Here is an 18,378-nt window from a genome sequence, read left to right on the forward strand (position 1 = left end):
CCCTCCGTATTCTGAGACACAGCAGTGCCACAACAAGCCCGGGCTGCCACGTGATCCGCTGCACACATGTAGCAGAGCTGACACGGTTATCGCCTGTGCTCTGTCCTCACGGAGTCAGTCAGGTGTGCGCGCCACAGGAACACAGCGAAACCACGATGGCTGCTGTCCAAATGACAACCTCCTCTCTGCTACATGTGACGGTCTCCTCTCTACATGTGACGGTCTCCTCTCTACATGTGACGGTCTCCTCTCTACATGTGACGGTCTCCTCTCTGCTACATGTGACGGTCTCCTCTCTGCTACATGTGACGGTCTCCTCTCTACATGTGACAGTCTCCTCTCTACATGTGACGGTCTCCTCTCTACATGTGACGGTCTCCTCTCTGCTACATGTGACAGTCTCCTCTCTACATGTGACGGTCTCCTCTCTACATGTGACGGTCTCCTCTCTGCTACATGTGACAGTCTCCTCTCTACATGTGACGGTCTCCTTTCTCTACATGTGACGGTCTCCTCTCTACATGTGACGGTCTCCTTTCTCTACATGTGACGGTCTCCTCTCTACATGTGACGGTCTCCTCTCTACATGTGATGGTCTCCTCTCTACATGTGACAGTCTCCTCTCTACATGTGACGGTCTCCTCTCTACATGTGACGGTCTCCTCTCTACATGTGACGGTCTCCTCTCTACATGTGACGGTCTCCTTTCTCTACATGTGACGGTCTCCTCTCTACATGTGACGGTCTCCTCTCTACATGTGACAGTCTCCTCTCTACATGTGACGGTCTCCTCTCTACATGTGACGGTCTCCTCTCTACATGTGACGGTCTCCTCTCTGCTACATGTGACGGTCTCCTCTCTACATGTGACTGTCTCCTCTCTACATGTGACGGTCTCCTTTCTCTACATGTGACGGTCTCCTCTCTACATGTGACGGTCTCCTTTCTACATGTGACGGTCTCCTCTCTACATGGGACGGTCTCCTCTCTACATGTGACGGTCTCCTCTCTACATGTGATGGTCTCCTCTCTACATGTGACGGTCTCCTCTCTACATATGACGGTCTCCTCTCTACATGTGACGGTCTCCTCTCTACATGTGGCGGTCTCCTCTCTACATGTGACGGTCTCCTCTCTACATGTGACGGTCTCCTCTCTACATGTGACGGTCTCCTCTCTACATATGACGGTCTCCTCTCTACATGTGACGGTCTCCTCTCTACATGTGACGGTCTCCTCTCTACATGTGACGGTCTCCTTTCTACATGTGACGGTCTCCTCTCTACATGTGACGGTCTCCTCTCTACATGTGACGGTCTCCTTTCTACATGTGACGGTCTCCTCTACATGTGACAGTCTCCTCTCTACATGTGATGGTCTCCTCTCTACATGTGACGGTCTCCTCTCTACATGTGACGGTCTCCTCTCTACATGTGACGGTCTCCTCTCTACATGTGACAGTCTCCTCTCTACATGTGACGGTCTCCTCTCTACATGTGACGGTCTCCTCTCTACATGTGACGGTCTCCTCTCTACATGTGACGGTCTCCTCTACATGTGACGGTCTCCTTTCTACATGTGACAGTCTCCTCTCTACATGTGACGGTCTCCTCTCTACATGTGACGGTCTCCTCTCTACATGTGACGGTCTCCTCTCTACATGTGACGGTCTCCTCTACATGTGACGGTCTCCTCTCTACATGTGACGGTCTCCTCTCTACATGTGACGGTCTCCTCTCTACATGTGACAGTCTCCTCTCTACATGTGACTGTCTCCTCTCTACATGTGACGGTCTCCTCTCTACATGTGACGGTCTCCTGTCTACATGTGACAGTCTCCTCTCTACATGTGACGGTCTCCTCTCTACATGTGACAGTCTCCTCTCTACATGTGACGGTCTCTCTACATGTGACGGTCTCCTCTCTACATGTGACAGTCTCCTCTCTACATGTGACGGTCTCCTCTCTACATGTGACGGTCTCCTCTCTACATGTGACGGTCTCCTCTCTACATGTGACAGTCTCCTCTCTACATGTGACGGTCTCCTCTACATGTGACGGTCTCCTCTCTACATGTGACGTCTCCTCTCTACATGTGACGGTCTCCTCTCTACATGTGACGGTCTCCTCTCCACATGTGACGGTCTCCTCTCTACATGTGACGGTCTCCTCTCTACATGTGACAGTCTCCTCTCTACATGTGACGGTCTCCTCTCTACATGTGACGGTCTCCTCTCTACATGTGACGGTCTCCTCTCTACATGTGACGGTCTCCTCTCTACATGTGACGGTCTCCTCTCTACATGTGACGGTCTCCTCTCTACATGTGACGGTCTCCTCTCTACATGTGACGGTCTCCTCTCTACATGTGACGGTCTCCTCTCTACATGTGACGGTCTCCTCTACATGTGACGGTCTCCTCTCTACATGTGACGGTCTCCTCTACATGTGACGGTCTCCTCTCTACATGTGACGGTCTCCTCTCTACATGTGACTGTCTCCTCTCTACATGTGACGGTCTCCTCTCTACATGTGACGGTCTCCTCTCTACATGTGACGGTCTCCTCTCTACATGTGACGGTCTCCTCTCTACATGTGACGGTCTCCTCTACATGTGACGGTCTCCTCTCTACATGTGACGGTCTCCTCTCTACATGTGACGGTCTCCTCTCTACATGTGACGGTCTCCTCTCTACATGTGACTGTCTCCTCTCTACATGTGACGGTCTCCTCTCTACATGTGACGGTCTCCTCTCTACATGTGACGGTCTCCTCTCTACATGTGACGGTCTCCTCTCTACATGTGACGGTCTCCTCTACATGTGACGGTCTCCTCTCTACATGTGACGGTCTCCTCTACATGTGACGGTCTCCTCTCTACATGTGACGGTCTCCTCTCTACATGTGACTGTCTCCTCTCTACATGTGACGGTCTCCTCTCTACATGTGACGGTCTCCTCTCTACATGTGACGGTCTCCTCTCTACATGTGACGGTCTCCTCTCTACATGTGACGGTCTCCTCTACATGTGACGGTCTCCTCTCTACATGTGACGGTCTCCTCTCTACATGTGACGGTCTCCTCTACATGTGACGGTCTCCTCTCTACATGTGACGGTCTCCTCTCCACATGTGACGGTCTCCTCTCCACATGTGACGGTCTCCTCTCTACATGTGACGTGATGTAATTGCGGATGTCTCTATACCTATACTGCACATACACACATCGCTTGTCGGTCCGGGCATGGAGGGGTTACTGTAATGGTGTCTGGAATAATCCCGGGATTTTCTGGATACTGATCTCCACAAAGTGTATTGGCTTAACCCATCAGCCCCCGATGTAGAGCCGCTGATCACATGTTCCTGCACACCGCTAGAGTCCAATGCCATGCTGCTACCTGTAGTTCTCCAGTGTAGGAGCCGGCCAAACAGTGATTGGAACCGTGTGACCTGATTATCTTAATGGGATGGCTGATGACTTGCGTGGAACATGGCAGCACATGGCTGTGGATGGTAAGGAGTGAGTTGTGTGCCAGGCCATCACTCTGTGGGGAGCAGGCTGCCGGCTGGGGGCACACAGTACCGGCCTGTACTCATTAACCCTGTAATGCCGGGCGCTAGCAGAATACAGGCACAGACCAGTACGCATGTGCAGAGTTGCTGACACAGCACATGACAGCACAGTTTCTCTAGTTAATGGTTGTACATATAACACAAGCATTCTGAGCAAGAGCTACACTACCACCATCAGGCATCGTGCTCAGTGCCCATAGGAGCCCCTGTGCCGGCTGGATATGGGTAATGCCATTCTGTTCTGTGTGTGCTGCCTGGAATGTGCCAGTGTTTGCCCTGTATATTTATCTTACACTGTGGCCTTGGAGGGAGCTTACATAGTGTGCGCCAGGCTGAGAAGGTGGAAGATTAGTGTAGGGGCAGGCCATGGGGGCCACAGCTACAACTCTAGCTCATTGACTGTAATGACTATATACACACACTGCATCCACGATCCATACTGTACATGTGTATATTTTTATATATATATATATATATATATATATATATATATATATATATATATATATATATATATATATATAAAAAAACACATACAGACGCACATATGTACATACTGTATATACACAAAGACATACAGTATGTGTATGTATATATATATATATATATATATATATATATATATACACAGGTATACATACATATATATATATATATATATATATATACAGACACGCACATAAGGTATATACACACACATACATAAATCCGCACACATATATCCATATCCATACATATATATACACACACTGTTATATTTATATATATATATATATATATATATCTATCTATCTATCCACACACACATATATATACAAACTTACGCATATATACACACACACACACATACATATATACGCATGTACACACACACACACACACACACACACATATACACACACACACACACACACACATATACACACACACACACACACACACACACATGCGCCCTGGTGGCCGTGCCCGTATGCCCCCCATACTGCGCTCTGTAGCTCCTATAGGCACGGCCGCTGGCACATTGCAGGGTGGATTGTCGCCACTTCTCTCGGTAGTTGCTGCTTTCTCCCGGTGCCGCCATCCTCCGCTCTCCGTTTACATTGACACAATATCTGTTTATTATGTAACTCATTTAATTACAATCAGATCATTGTGGGTTTATTGTTTGATCTTTCCATTGTTCTATTTTTGTACTACAAATCCCAACGTGTTGATAAAACATTGTTTACTAGTTTTATCAGTAAGAATGTGATGAATATTTGTATAAATCTATATTTCTAGAGATGTGCGCATCATGTATGGAGGAGGTTGGGAATAGCAATAAAGATAAGATAGTGGAGGGATAGTGTGGGAAAGTCGCTGCGGCAGGTGTGGCAGTATCAGGATCTGATACGGAGGGGCTGTAAACCCTGGGTATGGCTGCTGCAGGGACTGGCAGGAAGAAAGGAACTTCTTTTGTCGCCTCTTCGACAAGTTAGTGATTAGTAGCAGCCACTAGTGCCTTTTAACAATCGCGCTGCTGAATGTGAGTGTGGAGTGGCTGGCATGTGAATAGTATGCCACATAACTTGGCATTTCTAAGGCATAGTGAAGTAGGTCATTGATGTGTTGGAGATGTGCTGATGCCCCCCACCTACTCTTCCTGGAGATGATTCTCTGCCCCCCCCCTCCCACCACCTACTTCTGGAGATGATTCTCTGCACCCCCCACCACCTACTTCTTCTGGTCTTCTGGAGGTGATTATCTGCACCCCCCACCACCTACTTCTTCTGGTCTTCTGGAGGTGATTATCTGCACCCCCCACCACCTACTTCTTCTGGTCTTCTGGAGGTGATTATCTGCACCCCCCACCACCTACTTCTTCTGGTCTTCTGGAGGTGATTATCTGCACCCCCCACTTCCCTCTACTCCTCCTGGGGATAATTCTCTGCACCCCCCCACCACCACCATTTACTTCTCATGGGGATAATTCTCTTCACCCCCTACACACACTTACACTAACTGGAGATTCCTCTCTGCGCCCCCAACCCCTACTGCTTCTGGAGGTGACTATCTGCACCCCACCCCTACTCTTCCTGGAGATGATTCTCTGCACCACCCACCACATACTTCCTCTGTAGGTGATTCTCTGCCCCCCCCCCCCCCCCCCACTACCCCTTCTCCAACTGGGGATGATTCTTTGCACCCCCTCCCCCCCACCACCACCATCTCCAGTTACTCCTCCTGGAGATAATTCTCTGGACCCATCCCTTTTGGTGGTGATTATGTGCCCCCTCACCTACACCTCCTGGGGATAATTCTCTGCAAAACACACACACACACACACACACACACACACACACACACACACACACACACACACACACACACACACACACACACACACACACACACCTCCTGGAGATTACTCTCTGCACCCCCACCCCTTCTGGAGGTGATTATCTGCACCCCACCCCTACTCTTCCTGGAGATGGTTCTCTGTATCCCCCCACCTACTCCTCCTGGAAATTATTCTCTGCACCCCCACCTACTCCTCCTTCTCTGCACACTTTCCCCTTATTACACAGCGCTTTGGAGCAATGTGCAGCAGTGTACAATCACTACTAGAAGGGAGTGTGATCGAGAAGAGGAACAGGAGCCTGTGACCTCCTCCGCTGACGTGTGCGCTGACGATCACGGAATTAAGTGGAGGGCCCATTGGGGAGAGAGGGAGTGAGACAGTGAGAGGGAGACAGGCGAGCGCTCACTCCGCAGCTCGCACAGCTTCTCTGCCTGGATTATCGCTGGAGCTTTCCTACCTTGGATTACTGCACTTGTTTTCTTCTGGAGTGTTTGGGATTACCAAAGGTGATTATTCCTTTCTGATCACTGCTTTTCTGCGCAGGGTTCCTATAAAGGATGGTGCTTTGATTGACAGCCCCCCAGGGACTATATAAACGCTGGAGAAGTGGAGATGATTAATAGATTCCCCTGGAGATCTGCTTACTGATCTGAGTGGTTTGCTGTGTAGGTGCACTTGTGGATCACTGGCAGTGGATGGCAAGAGGAGTTGGAAAGCAATGCATTGGCATGTCACATGTCAGATGCCAACCACTTCTCTTCTCCCAGGTACAGTCATCAATAGCCTGGTTTGTAGGCACAACTGCCCATCATTAGTGTTAGCTGTCAGGATATTTCTAAATATTGCTATAAGGTTTCCTTTAAAGATATTTCTAATTAGAGTAATATGATCAGTGCTAGAATCATTGTTGGAATATTGCTAGTACAGAGATATACCATTCAATGTAATATGCTTGCTAGGTTACTTTTTATTGGGCAATTGAATAAAATCACAATAATTTTTCATTGTATACTAAAAAACATCAGTATAAATGTTGCAAAAAAAAGGTCACATTCCCTTATTACTGTATATGAGATGTGTAGGTAGTGGTTTAGTAACATGCTATAGTCCAGCACATCCTATTAACTGTGACCCCATGCTTCATGATAAAATGGCCACATGGTGGCGCTGCCTTAATTCTGCAAAGTTTATAATTCTGTTATTTTTCAGTAACACAAATGCAAGTCCATTAATAGTAATATCTGTTGTTATCAATTTTTTCCCTTTTAGACTTATACTAATTTCTAAAACATAGACATTGATTCATTGATTATGTGGAGTCATGTATTTAGCACTTGAAAATAAATGTAAACTTATATTATATAGAATGTATATGGAAAATTACTTATAGTTCTACTACATATAGAAAACATAGGAAGAAGTTTAGTAAGGATATTGGAATATGGGATATTTCAAGGTATAATCCTACTGCCAACTTCATGTCTTGTATGTGTTGGCCAGAATTCAGCCATTTTTAGGCCATCTGACCAGATGTTTGTTGTTGATTTGGGTTGGTTAAAGAATATAGTATGTTGTAGTATTTTGCAGTATTATGGAGTATTTTGTAGTATTTTGTAGAATTATATATTATTATGTAGTATTTTATAGTACTTTGTAGTATTATGTAGTATTTTCTAGTATTATGTAGTATTTTCTAGTATTATGTAGTATTATATAGTATTATTACGTAGTATATTGTAGTATTACATAGTATTATTTAGTATTTTCTAGTATTTTGTATTATTAGGTAGTATTTTGTAGTACTTTGTAGTATTACGTAGTATTATGTAGTATTTTCTAGTATTTTGTATTATTGTGTAGTATTATGTAGTATTTTCTAGCATTATGTAGTATTTTCTAGTATTATGTAGTGTTATTTTTTAGTATTTTCTAGTATTTTGAATGTTTTTGTGTTGTACTACACATGCTTCTTTATAGAGACAGTGTATCCAGTAGTTAGTTGTTATTTTTTCATTGTTTATTATTTTGCAGTGTGTTTTTTATGGCTGCTGTTGGGATTTTGACTCCAGCCTTATAAAGAAACACAAGGTATTATATAATCCAATATACAACCTTGAGAGGTTCCATGTACATCATGCACCTGTCCTTGTATACTAAGAAAGCCATCCTTCCTGCTTATGCCTTGTTGACTTTAAGCTTATTTGTTAAACTGCATACTCATAAGGAACCCTTTCTTAGGAGATCACGTGGAATTTTACACTATCCTGGCAGAGACAATACATTGTATTGGTCCACATCAGTTTCCCCATACTATCCACTACCCTTCCTTGTGCACTGGTTAGTGTTTCTAATGTAATTTGTATTACTATAGTTTCACTGAAATACCATTCTGGAGACTAGATTGGTTTTCCAGTTGTTTAGCGGATAGGGATTTTGGATGTTTATAGCCACCTGTCCTTTCAGTGAAATACGAGGCCCTATTCATCATCTGTGCGTTTTTAACAATTAACTTTTCTTTTCGTCTTGTGTTATTCACTGACATATTGTAAGCCAGATTCCTAAATTTTAGCCAAACTTTAAAAAATTTTTTTTAAAAAAGTGTGTGGGTATATATATATATATATATATATATATATATATATATATATATATATATTCACACATTTCACAAAATATGGGAAAAATGGCCCAGTAATTTCTGGTGTACATAAAATCACTCTGAGGCGGACTGGATAAAATTTGCAAAAAGGTGTTGTAAGTGTTTGAAAAGTTGCAAATAATTGATGGCTAAGGTGAAAACATCTGGAAAAACAAAACTATGTTCATAGTGACAAGCTAAAAAAAAGAACAAAAACAGGCGAACAAATATAATAGACTTAACAAAAAGTTAAAAAATGGAAAGATGAATTTGGAGCAAAGAAAAATCAAGTGCAAATCACCAAAACCTCAACAAAAATAAAGGTACAGTAATGAGTTTACCTTTCCAAAATATATGATAGAGTGGCACTGCAGCTAGGAGTACCTCTGTTGGTTGTGCCTTGAATGAAGTCATAGTCAGTGCCTGTATACAGGAAGCATGATTACTCCCATGAATCTATCAATGACTGTTTACAAAGGCAAGTATTATACTGGCATATTAAGGATATCCTTAAGGAAAATGTCACAAGGAAGAATTCATTTGTAAGCTGCCAGTCCTGACTGTGTATTCTTTGTATAACTCTGATATATATGTACTTACCGGGAGCCATGGGTCATTAACATGAAAGAGTCATACAATTTACACACATAGGCCGTGGATGTCCATAGTTTGCCATTTCCATGGTCCATATCAAGCACTAAACCATAGGAGAAAAATTCCACCTTTAGGCTATGCTGACACGTTGCGTTTTTGCTGCTTTTTTGTATGTTTTTGTTAGGCTGGAGTCACACTTGCGATTAACTCGCACAAGTGCAATACGAGAAATTCTCGCATTGCACTCGGACCAATGTTAATCAATGAGGCAGCTCCGATCTGCAATTTTTTCCTCAGCCCATATCGGACTGAGGAAACAATCGCTGCATGCTGCGATTTCAAGACTCTCCAATGCAAGTCTATGGGTGCGAGAAAAAAAACGGACGGCACACACACCATCCTAGTGACATCTGTTTTTCTCAATACATTTCTATCATGTAGCAGAGAACACTGTAAATGCTCCTGTACATGACTGTAAATGAATAGCAGCTGCTGAGGAAAAAACAGATTGCACACTGACAGCACACTGATGAAATGTGAGGAAACATCGTCCTACTTTCTAGCATGAGAATCGGTCCGATTTTCCAATCGCAAGTGTGACTTCGGCCTTAATGTGTTAAAAGCTGCTTTTTACAGTACCAGCAGAACCTGTGAGATTCCAGAAATCCCATGTGCACACACTTACCCTGACTGAAGTGGATAACTGCTGCGTTTTCTAAAGAAGCAGCATGTCTATTCTTTCAGTGTTTTTCCTGCCTTATTCACCATGAAAGCAATGAGAGTGCAAAAACACAACCATTGAGGTTTTTTTGCTGTATTTTTGCTGTTTTTTTTGAGTACTATAGACAAATGACACAGCAAAAACACAGAAAAAAGATGGACTTTTTACTGCCAAGAGAGCAGGTTTTGCTGCAGAAAAAAAGCAGAAAAAATGCAACGTGTGAACATAGCCTTAGGCTTCATTCACACATACTATTTTTATAGTTTTTGGGGGGGTGTAAAAAAGACAGCCCAAATATCACATTTCTTACAAGCATTACTGTGACATTTTCTTTAACTCATATTTTAGCATGTGGTTTTCAGACACTTTTGCATTTCTGATTGAAAGCACCAACCACAGAGCAACTTTAGCGAGAAAGGATGTAGGGTTTTCTTAAAAAAAATATTGTGAAGATCTTAATAAAATTTTGGGAAAGAGGCAGAAACCTTAGTCTAGATTCGCCATTCATGGTACAAGCTTACACTGGATTAAAGGGACTATCAGAATGACTGTTCAAACCAAGCACAGGAGCTCTATGGCCAAACTTTAAGTGCACCTTCTCACCTGATTGTTTTCCACCTATCTCCATCTTTCTTTACCTCTTATGAAACCAAAGCTGTCAATCAAACAACTGGACAGGGTGGAAATAGAGGGAAAACAATCAGGGGGGAAGATGCAGTTAAATATTTGGCCATATAGCTCCTGTGCTTGGTTTGAACAGTCATTCTGTGTTGACAGCATTCCTTTAATGTGTGATGTCCTCTTTGGTGAACAGAGTCTATAGTTGATCATTTGGGCTTTGAACAAACAATAATATATACAACAACGTACGACAAAGTATGATGGCTGTTGATTCAGTAAAAGGTCTGCTTCCCTGAAGGACCCTGCAGTGGAGTAGGTGGCAGTGAGCACTGGAGATAGCCGGCTTCACAATGAGCCCAGGTCCTGGTTGTCTTTGGTGCTCGTCGTTCTGTAGTTTGCATCAGATTTCATCAGTCCTGGCCTGATTCTTTTACAGGAATCATCCTCATTGTCATCATTGGTTTTTCTTCTTCATACATTACAGCTGGTGACAGATTGAAAAACTAATTGAAACCAATGTCAATTTGTCATCAGCTTTTACAATTAATTTAAATTAGGTTTAGTGTAAAAAAAACCCCTAGTAAAGTGGAAGTAATTTATGTCAGTGCTTAGCAGCACCGAAAATTGCTGTATTGACACTACCGATTCTTCCTTAGTGTCTTACTGTATATTTGGTATATAAAAAAATAAAGAAGGGATCTTCATGAAATCTAAACTCAATGATTTAATCAGGATCTGTATTTTTTAAGTTAATAAAACCTTAAAACCCCTCAAATTATCATTATAATCAGGATCCAAAGGATTGATACAAATGAAAATCATGTTACCCTTATATTGCAAAAAAAATAGAAAAAGTGAGCATTGTAGAGGTGGTAATGAGTAATCAGCAGTTTCATTTTATTTAATAAGTCAATAATACACATGAAAATAAGCAACTTTATAGGTTATCTTATCAGACAAATCTGCTTCTTACTCCACAAGGAATGATCACTTATTCTCAAAATTCTGAGTTCAAAGGTAAAATCTATATTCAGTGAAGACTTTCCCAATACTGAGATAGGAGATGGCTGCTGTTACTGATGAGATTCTATGTAGAGAGGAGAGACAAGGGGGCGGAACTCTGCCTGTAGCTCTACCGTCTGCATCTAGCCCCTCCCACTGAATCTAGCTCCTCCCTCTGCCTTTAGCGCCGTCTTCCTCATCTGCTCTCCCCTCAACATACAGGGTATCCCATAGAAAAGTAGCGTTTGGCGATAGTATGACAATCACTGTCATCTATGTACAGTAATGTATGCGCTTAGCCTTGTCAGACTCTTCCAGTTCCCACACATGTTCTTTACTGTTTGAGGTTCAGAGACTTCAGCATTTGCCGACATGTTGTCCACAATAGACCAACTTGCTGAGATCGTCTTGAAGGTAATTTTTAAGGGAAACTTGCAAAATTTCACACACGCCTTCATCGAAAATGACCAATGGAGGTCTTGGCCTCTTCATATTTGGTTTGACACCATTTTTAAACCAGACTCTGGATACAGGGTTTAGCTTGTAGCTTTGTTACTGGGTACTTGTCAGTGAAGGCCTCTTGCATTTCCTTCACTGGTCCACCTTGCACATAGCCTTTCGTAATCACTGTTCGCTGTTCCCAGGAGAACATCAAGTTCTGGATCTCCGTATTGTTTTTTTTTTACTTCTCCATGGGCCTCCATGTAGAATCTTATCAGTAGCAAATGCCATTTCCCATTTCAGTAATGGAAAAATCTGTCGTCATTGAATACGGATTTTACCCGTGAATTAAGAAATTTAAAAATGAATGATCAGTCCTGGTGGAGAAAGAAAGATTTTCCAGTGATAAGATATATTACAAAGTTGGTTATTTTCATGTGTACTATTGATTTATGGGGGGGGGGGGATAAAATAAAATGATGGTTAGCCTTTAAACATTACATGGCAATTTATGTAATCCATGGACCGGCGATAAGCGCCAGAGTTCTCCGTGCTGCTATATGCTCTATTGCTATGCAGTGCTGCCAACAAATTCACATTCTTATTAAAGCGTTAGATTATTACATCATACACGCCAGTACGATTTACGTACACGTGGAATGGCTGGATGGTAATTTAGAGAAAATTCTAGGGGGCTTTTATACACAGAAAAAGATTTTGCTGCAGGTTTTATAGAGTTTTTCGAGCCAAAGCCATAAATGGATCCAGCAGAAAGGAGAAGTATAAATCCTTCCTTCAAATGTCCCAATCCTTTTAAATCCACCCTCGGCTTTGGCTCAAAAAGCTGCATAAAAAAATACTAAGGGGAATTTATTATATGTTTTTGGCTAGAATTTTGGAGCATTTTGTGTTATTTTTAGTCTTTAGACACTTTTGTAAGAATTGTGCGCCATTTTAAAAGCATTTCGTGCCAAGTCTGTCTTTTTTCTCCGTATATCGGAAGAGTTGAGCCTCCAGCATTGTCATGGTTATAGCCATCTTCTTCACATGGAACTTTTTTAAAAATGGAGCACAAAATGTATCAAAATCACTGTAGTATGGGGCTGGCATGGAAAATTAGTTCTAGATAGAAGTCTTACATCTAAAGATACTTTATATCTATTAAGTTTGTCAAACATTGCTTGATATTTTGATACATTTGGCACAAATAGTGATAATGCAATAAGCAAAACTGACTTCAAAGAACTCCTCTCATGATGGATTCTTCCTTAGCATCGTCTGCTCAGATGAACATCAATCTACAGTAGGTTTCCTTTCAATGAGCTTGGCTTCAGAGAAAGTCATGCAAAGTGTTTTCTTTTTTAATTCTAAAAAAAAACCCCTACTCTACGGACATATTCAAATCTGCCCTATACTGTATTCAAATCGGGGCAATGCAGACAACACATAAACCTTGGACAGATTCTGGAATAAAGACAAGGACCAGGACGTAATAGAATACTGAAAAGTGGGATTTAAATTGGAACGTGCATTAACATATTAAAGGTTTATATAGGGACACCCACACTTCATACTTTGAGGAGCTTTAATGATAGCACCTTCTACCTCCAAGGGCATTAATATGGGATTGGTTCCACTGTTCAGCTATAACAGCTTCTATTCTTCAGGGAAGACTTTCTTCCAGATTTTGGAGTGTGTCCTTAAGGATTTTTGCACCGTCACTGATGTTGGATGAGATAACCTGGCTTGCAATTTTAGTTCTCATTCAATAGTGTTGAGGTCAGTGCTCTGTGCGACCACTTAGGTTCTTCCACATCAAGCTCACCCAACCATGTCTTTATGGACCTTGCTTTGTGAATTGGGGCACAGTCATGCTGGAAAAAGTTGGAAGCATGCAATTGTTCAAAATATCTTGGCAGGCTCTGCAATTTTATGGGTTTTGCCACTTTTTGGCCGATTTGCCGTCTGTCCTAAACTCTTCCACTTGTCAATAATATCACTCACAAGTGATCATGGAATATTTAGGTGGAAATATCTTTACAAGTTAACTTTTTACACCGGTGGCTCCCATTACCATACCATGGTCATATTGAAAAAGTTCTCTGGATCAACCCATTATTTCACAAATGTGTGTAAAGGCAAAATGCATGGCTAGTATGTAGCATGTAGCAACAAGGTTGAAAAAAATGAATTTTAAAGGGGTATCCTCAAGTATAAAATGTATCCCCTATCCAAAGGGTAACTTTCCGATTGCTGGGGGTCCAATCACTGTGCCCACCAAAAAAGCTGAGAATGATGGCTCTGGCTGAATAGAACGGAGGTCACTGTCTTCCTACGCTCGAATGGCAATCAGTGTTTGGCTGATTTTTATCGCTCCTATTAAAATGAATGGAGAGGCAGTGTGCATGATTGACCTCCGCTCCATTTAGCCGAGGTTCTTTAGAATCCTGGTGATCAGGATTGATGCAGACCACAGGGGTCAGACCTACAGGAATCGGAAACTTATCTTCTATCCTTTGGATAGGTAATAACTTTCAGACTTGAGAACACCTGTTTAAGAGGGACTGTCTCAATACTTTTGTCCCAGTGTAATTTAGAATCCTTAAAACATTGAAAACATTTCAGAGTCCTACATAAATGGTTATATTGCTGTCATTATACATTACTGTCTGATGTACTAAAATAAACAAGAGAACATTTCACGTATTGTGGCTTATGGATCGTGATGTCCTGGTATGAGTTTTGATTTTATTGCCAGGCTGTTAGAGATATATTTAAGAAAGTGTTAAGGGTTAATACATACTTTTCTCACAAATACAAATTGAAGACATTTTTTGGACAGGTTTACGTTATTGCCATATCGTGAGCCATGTGACTTACCTGGAACATAGCCTTGTATATTAAATGACATGAGCAGACATATAATACATGTACACTATTGTATTCAATACTGGGCAATAATATATTTCCCCATATTCTAGACAATATGCTAACGTTACATAACATAACCCTTTGTATTGCATTATTGCAACATTGTTTTATATTTGGTGCAAAGCTTCTGTTTGCCCGTGAAAAAGAATAAACATGATATTCTTACAATAAGTGACATAAAAATACAAATTAAGATGGATTTGTACAGTCACAGGTGGATACTGATACCTGATACTGTATAATTAGGTTACCCCAAAGGACAGAACATCCCAGTATACTCGGCCTATAAGTGTACGATAACACTACAATTATGTGTTATCTTTGCAGCCTTCAGTGTAAATGGTAAAGTGAATGGAACCTGGTATAAGATATACTAATATTGTGTCTTCATTTTATGTGATAGGGAAGGAATGAATAACCTGAGCACATGTGTCTGAGAAGGAAGATGTGATATTTTAGTGTTCTGGGGACCTCTGAGATGATGACGATGTAGTCGGTGTTATTCTAGTATTTTGGATACTTGTTAGCTATGTTGTGTGATTAGCATATGTCATTTAGGTTTATGTTTGAAGAACTTTTATGCTTTCAGAACCTTTCCTTCTAAAGGAAAAAATAAATCTAAAATGAGGCATTAACTGCTTCAAAATTGTCTTCTAGTGTGAAGTCTGATCATCTTGTTTCTCAGTTATCTTGGTCTTACAGATGCCATATTTGCAAATGTGACAATTATCAGTCGGTATTACAATGCCAATGCAATCCATAGACCATGCACAGCTTTAAAGCTGCATTGCTGAACATATTGTACATACATGCAGTATTTAGTATGGGTGACTATGACACATGACCAGTAAGCCATTTCTATTTCCTAATCCGTCACCCCTGTCCTTTTCCTCTTCTGCTTTGACCCTATAGCTGTCAGACCTCACAGTGTTTCTGTAGGTTATATTGCTCAGCTTTTTATGTGTGAACCAGTTTTTCAAAATCTTCACTTGCTTTTATGTAATAGGAACCTTCATTGTATATTCAAAGAAGATAGCGATCTGCCCTGTTCAAGTGAAGGACACTTGTACCTGGCAGATCAGAAGACACAGCTATAACTGGAGAGTGTAACACTGTTCACACTCACCTTTTTTTACTGTTTTATTCTGCAGAAAAGAAGTTGCATTTTACATAGCCTTCAACTAGGGCAAAACAATGACATGACAATACTAAGGATCAGGGGGAACACACTACGGGTGGAAGAAAGGCGATTCCGGCAGCTAAATAGGAAAGGGTTCTTTAGACTATGTGCCCACGCTGCGGAAAATGCGCGGATTTTGCCGCGGATTTCTCACGGAAAAGCCGCGGATTTCCCGAAAATCTGCAGCAGCGGCACTTCCCAGCCATTTCTATGGCTTTTTGGAAATGCTGTGCCCATGCTGCGGATTTTTCCGCGGCGGATTTGGTGCGGATTTTGATCCGGAAAAATCTGCAACATGTCAATTATTGTTGTGGATTTTGATCCGGATTTTGGCTTCAAAATTGGGAAAAAAAAAAAAATCCGCACCAAAATCTGCGGCAATTCCACGGTAAATCCGCGGTAAATCCGCGGCAAATCCGCACCTTTGAAAAGGTGCGGATTTTGCGGGAAAGCCGCGGATTTTCATGCAGAAAATTCCGCAGCAACATTCTACCGTGGACACATAGCCTAACAATTTTTATAAAAAAGCTGGATGATTTCCTCAGTACACACAACATTGTCGGTTATAAATGACGTAATAACAAAATGTAGAATTAGTGGAGGAAGGTTGAACCTTTCACCCTATGTAACAATGTTGCTCCATGCTGGAATCACATGTAATGAATCCCTAGCATATCGTATTGAGAACTATCATCTATTTCGACTTTCACAAGAATTACAAATGTTTCCAAATGTGTTGGATTTTCATTCACGAGTTGCCTGTAACTGTGTCTTGTCTGCAATGTTATCTGTGATTTGATCATTTTTTTTACAGCAAAATCACAGCTCTAAAATAGTCAGGGGGCAGCAAGTGGCATGTGAAGGTTCATGAAAAATGGAAGGAGTTGATACAAAGAGTATTTTGGAATGTTCAATAGTGAACACTCATTTCAGTGATGCAGGCATCTATGGGTCTTTTATACTTCTTACAGTATATAGATATATTCTACAGACATTGGTTACTTACGCTGCATAGACTGACTGGAACAACGTGATCTGGCTGTTCTGGAGTAATCACCCTGCGTAGAGCACAGGGAGCTACAGGGAGGCAGAGCGCAGCGGAGACACAGAGCTGGTGAAATGAAGGGAAAACATTGTGAACATCAGCTTTCATGGCCTTCTACTCTCTGCCCTAAGTTGTGAGATCTCACCATAACGTGCGACATCATGTTGTTTAGAAGGGAGAGTCTGAGCTGGGGTGGGCTATAGTGCGGCTATGCATGAACCGTCAGGGCAGCTACCGGGGGGTGGCGGTAATCTCAGAAGAAAGGTCATCATTTGTCTACGTGTTTGTGTTTTTACTATATTTACAAATTGTATTCATTTTTTGGTTTTGCACAACTAAAAACAATAGTTGAAGAATTTGGTGATAGGTGCACTTTACACCTCCATATCACAGGCTGTTAGACAATATAACTACATTAGGCACACCGTGGTGTAATTCAGTTTCATTATTAAAGAGGTTGGATACTACTTTAACATTGATGGCATCTTCGTAGGATAAGTTATCAATGTCTGATCATCCGTGGTCCGTTACCCCGCACCCCTGCCGATCAGCTGTCCTCTGTGTCGGTGGCGGCAACAGGTGGCTGGAAATGCTCAGTTCCGGAGCTGCCCCGTCAACTGATAGTGGCTGTGGTTGGGCACTGCACATCTGCTTCCCATTCAAATAAATGGGAGGCAGATGTGCAGTACCTGACCGCAGGCCACTATCAGAAGACCAGAACTGAGCATTTCCAGCTGCTGGCTACCGCAGATGATCAACGCGGAAATGTGGTGTCAGACCCTAGCCAATCAGATATTGATGACCTATCCTAAAGAGAAGCCATCATTGTTAACCGCTTAACAACCGCAGGCAGTAATATTACGTCCCTGCGGTCATAGTGATAATCCCCACCTGCTGCTGTGGGCTGCAGGTGGAAATCCGTGTACATGTCAGCTGATTTGTACAGCTGACATGTGTGCCTCACAGGTACGAGTGGCATCAGTATCCACACGTACCTGTTAACCCCTTAAATGGCGCTGTCAAGATGTGACAGCGCCATTTTAACGGCAATGGCGACAGCAGTTTACTCACCACCCGATTCCGAAATTCATGTGATGTGATCACATGGATCCGGTGGTTGTCATGGTAGCACAGGGTCATGTGATGACTCCTGTAGCTCACATGACTCAGGTCCTTTAACCAGTAACCGAGTACTGAATGAGCGATCAGACTGATGATCCTTATAGTCCCCTAGGGATACTGTTAAAATAAAAAAAAAGGTTAGAAAAAAGTTTTGAAAAATTAAAAAAAAA

The 18,378-nt window shown here is 42.1% G+C and overlaps 1 protein-coding gene across 4 annotated transcripts in view; it reads left to right on the forward strand.

The window, feature by feature from the left end:
• SFMBT2 (Scm like with four mbt domains 2) overlaps positions 1-18,378 on the forward strand; it is a 365,966-nt gene that overhangs the window by 1,409 nt on the left and 346,179 nt on the right. For 2 of the 4 annotated variants that reach the window (XM_075345321.1, XM_075345322.1), the window contains exon 1: positions 6,262-6,680. The exons of 1 other annotated variant lie outside the window; for it this stretch is intronic. In XM_075345321.1, coding sequence (XP_075201436.1) covers positions 6,649-6,680 — 32 coding nt within the window. In that variant the 5' untranslated portion in view covers positions 6,262-6,648. Of the gene's footprint in view, positions 1-6,261; positions 6,681-18,378 lie in introns of those variants that run through there. One more of the 4 variants, XM_075345323.1, reaches the window with a different exon arrangement.

Source organism: Anomaloglossus baeobatrachus, chromosome 4 (genome assembly GCF_048569485.1).
Source record: "Anomaloglossus baeobatrachus isolate aAnoBae1 chromosome 4, aAnoBae1.hap1, whole genome shotgun sequence".
Classification (NCBI taxonomy): Eukaryota; Metazoa; Chordata; class Amphibia; order Anura; family Aromobatidae; genus Anomaloglossus; species Anomaloglossus baeobatrachus.